The 10026-nt window shown below is 41.9% G+C and overlaps 1 protein-coding gene across 1 annotated transcript in view; it reads left to right on the top strand.

Moving 5' to 3' along the window:
* The window catches only part of LOC103353889 (metalloreductase STEAP4-like), a 12538-nt gene extending 2787 nt beyond the window's left edge, over positions 1-9751 (top strand). Inside the window, exons 3-9 of the mRNA XM_008277067.1 lie at positions 2784-2854; positions 3307-3391; positions 6408-6686; positions 6765-6859; positions 6970-7134; positions 7215-7377; positions 9488-9751. Of these exons, the coding sequence (XP_008275289.1) occupies positions 2784-2854; positions 3307-3391; positions 6408-6686; positions 6765-6859; positions 6970-7134; positions 7215-7377; positions 9488-9751 (1122 nt within the window). The remainder of the gene's footprint in view (positions 1-2783; positions 2855-3306; positions 3392-6407; positions 6687-6764; positions 6860-6969; positions 7135-7214; positions 7378-9487) is intronic.
* The last annotated feature ends 275 nt before the right edge of the window (positions 9752-10026 follow it).

Raw genomic sequence — 10026 nt, 5'->3', positions numbered from 1 at the left:
GGCAACGCTGCTAACCCTGGAACCACCTTGCAGCCCTGTAATCAAACCAATTTCATTAAATTACCTCAGCTTGAATTTAGTTTTAAATCAACTGATGCATACATCTGAGTTTAAATTACGTACAATAATAAGATGATTATAAGTTGTTTTGGCAGATTAGTTGTTTCTGTCTCGCGGCCATGTGTTTAATTGGGTGGTGGAAACTAAACTAAAGTAACTAAAGTGTGTTTCTCCACAAAAAAAAACAGCAACAATATGAATATTCAGAAAGTTTGGAAGGATTTAAATGATTTTTAGACCCCTTGATGATGCTAAATACGCAGAGTCACAGGTTCTGACAGTTTGTACTTCATGATTTATAGTTATTCCAAATCTATGCTTTACAGTTGTCTCAGTAACTGCTCTGGATTGTTGCAGCATATTTTATTAAAGCATTTACATGCTAGCGTTAGGTCCAGTAATGCTGAGTTATGAATTAAACATCACTTGCTTTAAATAGCTTTTGTGCTGCCAAGCTGAAATGGTTAAGCTACTGTTTAACTAGTATCTGTCTGCACCCAGTTGGATTGTTATCAGCTCAGTAAACTTTCGTTATCAGCTGTTATCACGATTGTAGATGCAGCTGGGAGGCGTCCTCCTTCACCTTCTGGTACGACGGCTGTCCTATCATTAAACCGTGATGATGGCGCAGATCCAGCATCACCTGATGCGATTGTTATCAGAATTGGGTGATCTGTTATCTCCAACATAAAGCTAAAGTTAAACTCTAACCATTTACAGACAAATAATGTGGTGCAACGTATGATAATGTTTACGTTTATTTATAAAGAACCCGCAAATTCCTTTACATCGCAGTACTAAGGTTAAAACTCTTCAGCAGAACAAGACAAATAAAACAAAGATAAAGTCGGGAAACTAAAAGTGCATAAAAGCAAGTAGTTGAATCCTTGTTTTTAAAGATTATATATATATATATATATTGTCGTAACGTTATTGCTCAGCCTTGAGGAACAGTTTGCATTTCACTGCACAAGCTGTTTGAGTGTGTGACAAATAAACACTCCTGAATACAAATACAGTGAAATAAACAAATACTGCAGATAGCAAGCATCTGATCTGGAAAATGAACCTTAAGACGAACAAACAAATCTGAATATTGCTTCATTTATCAGTAATTATTAACAGTTAAGACAGAATTAACTACATTAAAAAAAACAAAACAAACATTTTAATTATTAACAAATCGGAACACAAATCACCAAACAATAAAATATAAACATTCATACCACTTGCTAAACATTGTCAAGGCTTTATCTTAGATCTGAAGGCAACATGAGCTCTTGGTTGTGTTCCTCGAGCACTTCCTAAGCAGGTTTTGCAATTTGCCGTATCGCATAGCCCTGCTGAGTGAAACTGCTGACATTAGGTAATGCCATAAGAGGGTGTTCCCGGTCTGTAGTCGTGTTATTCAATGTTCAGCGGTGACCGTGACGGCCATCTTGGCTCCACACAATAGTCTTTTGCATAAAACCTTGGAGTTCAACAGCTCCTTCAAATTTGACAAACAGATCTGCCAAATGGTCAAAATAGCTTTTTGAGTTGAGACTTGAAGCCAAGGTGAAGGCCGATCACGTTCCTAAAGAGTTTTTCATGACTTTATTACCACTTCTCAGACTCTTGTAATTCTTTGTATGTGGTTGTAGAGCCGTCGCCTCTGAATCTGCTTGAGCAAAATGTGGCCGCTTGAGGGAGATTTGATTGTTTGTTTTCACGGTTCTAAACGAGTTGGCGCCTCTTTATTTAACAGAACTCTTGTTAGAGGTCGACAAACCTCCTGGATGTTCCGAGATCCAGGCACAAAAATAGAAAATATTGCACCTTTGCAGGCTCCTAATCTCTGGGAAAGTTTTCATGTAAGAACTGCTCAGACTTTAGAAGACCCACATCTTATCGGTGGCATTTGATTCAAGCCGACTTCATCTTTTACTGCGTTCTCTCACTATTTTATGTCTCCTTTTACTCGGTTTTGTCTTTTAGGCACTGTGGTTTAGTGTGTTTTATGACCTGTTGGTTTAATCGTACTGCACTTTGGTGGAACTCTGGTTGTTCTTAAATGTGCGTAATAAACTCATTTGGCTTTGACATGGTACACGGTAAGTGCCAGGACTCAAAGTTTCCCAATTGTACTGTAATGATAAGTGGTATAAATTTCACTTGTCAGAGGTTTTAAAGTTGTGGCTGATTGGTGTTTGTCATCTTGGGGGCACTTTGCATAGTCAAGAACCTCAATAACCACCCAAACAGCAACAAGGAGGAAAAACTCCCTTTTAACAGGAAAAAAAAAAGGTTCGTCAGAACCGGACTCGGGGTGGGCGGCTGTCTGTCTCGGCCGGTTAGTGGGAAAAAAAGAAAAGATGAGGCAAAGAATAAACACATGGGGAGATCAGAAACATGCAGCCAGAGTTACCTGCCGAGAGGACAAAACACAAACTACAGGAGAGCGAAGACACAAAGTAAATGACGTGCTTTAGTGGCATATAAATGCACAGACAGAGCAGAGTAGAGGGGACGCAGAAATATTACAGTAACAGCGCAGAATGTAAAGCTGACACTGAGCATTTCATCTTCCAAAGTACTCTCATACGGGAGTGGAATCGCCTCAGTTGTCTGTTCGTGCCTTTATCACAATTTCTGAACATCTTTATTGTAAACGAGATATAAGATAACAGATTTTTTTTTCTTTTCTTCCCCTTCTCCATCAATGCTGCCGGATGGATTTCAAGGTTCTGGTGGACCTCAGTAACAATCTGAAGAAAAACAAGTACCCAGAAGCCAACGCCGCCTACTTGCAGAGGTAACGCACTCTTAAGAAAGCGTGTAAGTGGAAGCTATCTCATTGACTGCATGTAAATCATTCCCTCCAGTAAGGTTTTCTTGTCTGCACGAAAAAACCTAACCTTCCTCCAAACGATCGACAATCACTTTGGCAACAGTAGGCGCCACGGTTTCCGGATGTCTCATATGTGAGAATAACATAGCTTTTCTGGAAAAGTGCTCCTAAACAACACATAAGAGAAGGAGACAGCAGCACTACTCTTCACCGAATCCGAAAGAAATGGGGGGAAAAAATTGCAGGGTTGCGGCTCCCTCAGCAGGTCGGCCTCCTGCGTGTCTATTCTGTCAAAGTGGAAACATTGATTCTCATCATTTTCCGACCCTTCTTCTTTTTCCTTTCCTTCCTCGTCAGTGTGTTTGTCGACAGAAACAATAGCGAATAAAAGTCCTCGCTGTGTGTTCTCTCTCCAGGCTGGTCCCGAAAGCTGCCGTGGTGAAAGGCCTGAACACGCTGTCTGCCTGGGCCCTGCAGAACGGACTGCTGGCAGGAAAACAGGTGAGAGCGGAGCAGAAGTGAGGAATCCGTTAAAAGATGTCAGTGGGATCAAGGCGAAACAGAGCCGGGAAGCTTCCGAGCCTTAAGGAAGACTTTGGTTTGACTAGAGTACAGATACAAAGACGGAGCGGTAACAGGAGGGGAGATTACCAAGTTGATCCCTTCATGATGAGAAATGTTTGACTTCAAACCAGGCAACAATAACCGCTTTCATCTTTCCCTTGCAAGTCAAAAAAAAAGACAAAAAAAGAGGTTGTTAAAAACCAGAGATTGCTTTAAAAATTTCAAGAAATGAATCGATTTGCTGCCGATTATTGATTTTGTCGTCCTTCCGCGGCAGGAGAAAACGAGGGCAGCGCTTGTCTAAACACACAAACGGGCAAACACACTTTATGATGTTACAAAGTTGAAAGACCAGTGTTTATTGCGGCTTACGTTTCACGGCTACAAAGAGAAACACAAACACGCTGGAACCTCTGGAGACCAAACCTGAATCTGCCTCAAATCCTCTTCAACACAAACAAGCCTCCTATACACGCACACGCAGACACAAACGCTGGCGCGCCGCCGCTGCAGTGCTCCATTTCTTTGAAAACAGGTAGCTGCGAGAGGACGAGGGGTGCTAGATTTCGGAACGTGTGCGTGTCTTTTTTTTTTTCCCATCAGTGCACGTGTACTTACAGTATACATACCCACATGCACATGCTTGTAAAAAGTGTGCACTATTCCCCGGCCAGCAATTTGATTAGATCCACAGCGGGGCCGTGGCTCTGTCACATTTACATTCAGATGGAGATTTAGTCTGTCGGCCGTCCCCTGCTGTTACTGGTGCAGTAATGTAGGGAGACATGGCTGGCTGCCCAGTCCACTTACACACACACCTGGGGAAAACTGCTCAATCCTACTGACTCCACTACACGCCTGTCAAACCGCTCCCTCTCTCCCCTCTAACGCTCTCCGGCTCTATCCGGCGCTATCTCTCGCCCCCCTTTTACAAACAACTTAATCATCTTATCGCAGAGCTGTGAGTGTGGTAATAAGCTTCAGCACGGTGAGATCTAGAAATGGGATTACATATTGAGCGACATATGTATAAAAAAAAAGTATGCATGTGTCTTTACATAATCGTGCACTTGCAAGGGGCTTCATCTGGAAATTACTGAAACAGCACTGGGAGATAAACAAAACAAGGGTAATTCTGTAGACAGACACTGTAGGTGTACACTGTGCAGTCATGCGCTAGATATTCCAAACAGGGATGGTGAGTCATCTAACAACAATCTTAGAGCATTTATTAGCGACGGAAAAAGACACAGCTAATTAGAATGCAGCAAGAGAGAAATATTTATATTGTTATTCTGAGGCGTTTTTGAAGCGAGGATGCATTTATTTCTCGAAATTACTGCTGATAGACTTCATAACTGCACATAAATATATTTTAAGCAGCGCTGAGACATGCCGAAACTTCAGAGTAACAAAAACTGCATTTTCGCTTTGAAGACTTTTGTCAAAAAAAAAAAAAACATCTAAAGCAGATTCACGGGCCACGCTGTTGCACCGGTAGAATTGTTCCTTCATTGCAACATGAACAGAGGCACTGCAGGTTTCTGAGACGGTGTCCTGCTGCGGTTTGTGTTTTCAAAGCAAGCATGCATTTATTTTCTGACTAATAGACTTCATATCTGCACATAAAGATGTTTTAAGCACGCTGGAATTTCATAGATAACAAAAACTGCATTTTCGCTTCCGTTTTTCCACTATAAAAAAAAAAAAAACATTAGGACTCAGGCCACTAAATGTCCCTTCATTACAAACACAAGCCAGGAAACTGTAGGTTTAAGAGTCAGTCCCCTGCTGCTGTTTGCATTTAAAGTAAGGATGCATTTATTTGCTGACTGCTACACTATCTACCTGCATATAACAATGTTTTAAGCAGCAAGTGGACCTGATGGAACTTTATAGATAACAAAAACTGCTCTTTGGCTTCCAGTTTTGCCAAAAAAAACCCTTAAGGCTAATGCACATGCTGTTGCACTAAATGTCCCTTCATTGGAAACTCAAACGAACCGTCAGCGCCCTGCTGCCGTTTGCATATTTTGAAGATGGGATGCATTTATTTTTGGTGTTTACCGCCTGATGGACTACAAAACTGCACATAAAGATCATTTCAGCAGCACGTGGACATGCTGAAACTTCATCGACGGCTAAATGGGCGCTTTCGCTTCCACTTACGACACAAAAACACATTAAAAGCACAAACACGGGCAATTCAGTTGCACTAAATTTCCCTTTATTGCACACACGCACAAAGACCCTGTCGATTTTACAGTCAGCGCTCTGCTGCCATTTGCATGTTTGAAGAGAGGGGGCATTTATTTTTTTAGATTCACTGAGTGCTACGCCACATACCTGCACATAAAGGTACTTTAAGGAAGCTTCCTGTTTTGTCCAACAAAACAGTAAAAGCACAAACACGGGTCGTGCTTTTGCGCTGGTACGAATGTTTCTTCTTTGCAAACACGAACAAAGACACTGTAGGTTTTTGATTCCTGCTGCCACTTGTTTGTTTATTTGCTATTCTGTACTTTTGAAGAAAGGAATTTGTGAAATTACTGACTGATAGACCACATAACCGCTAAATGTTCCTTCATTGCAAACGCGAACAAAGACACCGTGGGTTTTCGAATCAGTATCTTGCTGCTGTAAATACAGACCAGAGAAGCAAACCGGTGGCTGAAAAGTCTCTAACAAATGCGTGATTGATCTCTGTTTGAAGAAATCTTTGCCAAAACCTACGGCGCCAAGATTTCGTGGGATAATATTTATCCTTTTATTTCAAAACAAGATAGCATATACGAGATTTATGAAGAAAACAGTGGCAGAGAAAGTGGGTGGAAATTATAAAGTAATAAGAGCCAGAGCCTAACCCACTTCTGGTTTTGGTCATTTTTCGCTTATGGAAGATTTCCACAGCAGTAGCTGCATTCTAAAAATAACCCACACCTCCGTGCTCCAGGTGTACCTGTGTGGGAACAATGCAGCAGCTAAGCAGGCAGTGGCAGAGATGGCCACCAAACTGGGCCTCGCCGTTCTGGATCGAGGGTCTCTGTCTGCAGCCAGAGAGATCGAGGACTTCCCCCTGCGACTCTTCCCCGAGTGGAGGCTGCCTCTGTGCGTGGCGCTCGGCCTCACCGCCTTCTTCTTCTTCTACCTGCTCATCAGAGACGTCATCTACGCCTACGTCGAAAAGGATCAAAACATCTCCTACAGGATCATGGTGTCCCTGGCCAACAAGGTAAACGCTTCTCCCTCATCTCTGTTTTTAAGTCTCCTGCAGATTTTGCATCCTAAATGTTCATTTTCCGTATTTCAGGTGTTTCCAATCGTGTCCCTCGTCATGCTGTCTCTCTGCTACCTGCCTGGCGTTATAGCCGCCTTCCTCCAGCTCTACAGAGGGACCAAGTACAGGTCAGACATCAAACCGGGGCGAAAATAAAAAAAAGTTTTGCGACTGATGCAATTTACCATAAAACGTGCATCATTTCTGTCGTGTAAAGTCTCATTTTTGCATGTTCCAGGCGCTTCCCCGACTGGCTCGACCGCTGGATGCTGTGCAGGAAGCAGATGGGTCTCGTTGCGCTCGGCTTTGCTTTTCTCCATGTCGTCTACACGCTCATCATTCCCATTCGCTATCCGTTTGAGTACAATCTCATTAAGCAGGTACAGCGAGCTGCCCCGAACCAGTGTTTTCTGTAATCTTAAACAAAGCTGGATACAAAGCCCTCACAACTGTGGTTTATTCTCTCCTGTTGTTTTAGGCGAGGAATCAAACTACTCCATTGCACTTTGATAACACCGAAGCATGGGGTGCAGATTCGTTCTTTGTGACGGGAATCCTGGGCTTCTTCCTTTATGTCCTGCTAGGGCTGACATCGCTGCCCTCTGTGGGAGGCTCCCTCAGCTGGAGAGAGTTCAGCTTCGTTCAGGTCAGAGCGCGGCTGGAAAACGTACAACACGTTCGCCTTCACGCACGTTATCAGTCATGTGCTTACCATCGGTACAAACATTTTTTAGGGCCTTTGTGATAATCTCTATTTGGACTTTTTTTTATTTTTATTTTTATCAGAGTTATTAAAGTGTTGTAAAAGCAATATGTCACAGGCACTCGTCTAGTTAACTAACTGCCTAACACGGGCGCTCGGAGTGAAACCCTGGCTGACTTTGGCCCAGGATTTTAAATGTTAAGTTATTCATTAAATAGAATTATGATACCTGGTATAATCCCAAGTGGAAAGATTGTTAAAACAGGTCACAGGCCCATTTGTGTAAAGGTCAGGTCCATAGGTAGACCTCAGATAGTGGATGCGACTCCGAGATAGAAGATAATTCTTGTGATTCGGTGATAAGAGTTGTAAAAGACATAAAATAACAGCTATCAATTCACATGAACCCACTTTTATTATCATTATTATTATTATTATTGTTGAAGTGTGACATCAACCAGGGAATGTAATGTTTTGCTATTCCAGACTGGTTAAATACCATCACAAATGATCATTACAGGGGCATAGTTTATTCCTGCATCACATCAATATGAATGCGTCTTTATTGCGCTATTTGCACTTATTGTTAGTCGCAGTGGAAGAGAACACGAGCGGCCAAATGCTAAAAATCTAAATGAAAGCACATTATCCAAGTAATTAACAATAACTGAGCCTCAAAGGCCACTGGTGCTACAAAACCAATTATGCTGGAATGGCTGTGAAAGAGTTTTTTTTTTATTTTTAGCTTATAGTAACACTTGAGGATTCTGCAAGAAACACAGAACAGACGTTCATCTTCCAACGTGTGAGAAAAATACCACAGGAAAGTTCGATTTAGTGGCGAGCTCTGTTCCTGCAGAGCTTTTTTTATTTTTTATTCGTAAAACAGTATCTATCTACTGAGAAAATTTACAGAATTCACAGCGGGACTCCGGTTACTGACTGTCTATTATGGAATGCCACATTTTTAATAATGCAGTATTTGTTATTTAGAAATGTCTCTGCGCTATATGTGTGTGTCAATTATTCTTTCATTCTGCAGAAAACCTTTATAGGAACAGTTTGGCATTTGGAAAATAGTGTTTTCTGTTTCTTGCTGAGTTGAGTGAGACAGCCGATACCTTTTTTAATGTCTTTATGTAAAGTAGCAGCAGACAGTTAGCGTAGCTTAGCATAAATGCTGAGTAAAGGTAACAAAATCTGCACCTCTTAAAGGCACAAAGCTGTTTTCTGTGACTTGTGACAGTTCACCTGTCTGAGGTGGAGAAGAGTTCAGTGTCATTCTGATCCCTCATGTCTCCATGTCGGGGATAATTTGTAATCATAAGTATTGAATGCACAAAACTTTCTCTCTCTGGAGACACTGGTATGGATCCTGCTGCTGTCTGATGCTGCAGTCTTGTAATCCTACAAGCAACTGGAAGCAAAAAACCCTGAACTTGAGCTCTTCTTAACATTTTGTCAAAATCTGGACAACTTTCATTATTGATTAGTCGCAGTAAAGTTTGTTTTTATGAACATTTCCATTTGCAATCTAAATAGGAAAGGTATCTTGTGATTGTGCTCGTCAGTGTTGTTGCTGAAATGTTTTAAAATCCTTCCCCGAATTACTTCGTGCAGCTTCCTTGTGCTCACTCATCCATTAATGCAGCAGCATGCACTTCAGACTTGTGTTGTGTTGACAGTGACACAAAAAAAAAAGGATCTGACCTTGTAAGATTGCTGTTGCTCATTCTGACAGTAAATACAGTCAGAAATCCCGGAAAGGACTGCATTTCTGGAACAGGATAAATGATCTTGTTTGTTTAATGTTTACAAAAACTGAAGTGGTAAAACCAACACATGATGGTTTTACAAGGGGTCAAGTGCGCTGGACTGTTTAGTCCTGATACGTCACTTGGTGAGCTCGAGGGAGGTGGATGTTTCTGGTATCTATGCTAAGCTAAGCTAACTGTTTGTTAGTGGTACCAATGCTCTCATCTAGCTACTAAAATGACACTCTTCTTCTTTCAGTTGTTGCATTTTATGTGTTTATCTTTGTTGTTTTTTTCAGTCCAAGCTGGGCTACCTGACTCTCTTCATCTGCACGACACACGGCTACATTTACGGCTGGAACAAATTCCTTCGGCGGTCGACCTACAAGTGGTACACCCCCCCGGCATTCATGCTCTGTCTCATTGTGCCTTCCGTGGTCCTAGTGCTCAAGTTTATCCTCCTCGTTCCCTGCGTCGACCGCACTGTAATGCGCATTCGGCAGGGCTGGGAGAGGCGCCGGCCGAGGGGGGAGACGGATGACATGAAGGCCACCAACATGTGAACTCTGACCTCTGAAAACCATTGTGGTCGCTGATTATTGGGTGTTTCTTTCTTGTGTTATTTTGAAGGAAACAAAAAAAAAGGTTACTTACAGCTAAAGTATATTTAACAGCTGATTTGTAAGTAGTCATAAGTAGGTGAAAGGATCCACAATATTAACTGCTTTGATTTTTGCACAAAGAATTTGAGGAGACGAGCTATTAATTCTCTAAAGGAGTAACGTTTCCAAAAAAACTAATTTAGTCCATGCTCAGTTGGTGAGTGACTCTCAATTGT

This window comes from Stegastes partitus, unplaced genomic scaffold, assembly GCF_000690725.1.
Source record: "Stegastes partitus isolate 25-593 unplaced genomic scaffold, Stegastes_partitus-1.0.2 Scaffold88, whole genome shotgun sequence".
Classification (NCBI taxonomy): domain Eukaryota; kingdom Metazoa; phylum Chordata; class Actinopteri; family Pomacentridae; genus Stegastes; species Stegastes partitus.
The sequence above is the reverse complement of the archived record's forward strand: the minus strand, read 5'-3'. Positions and strand labels throughout refer to the sequence as shown.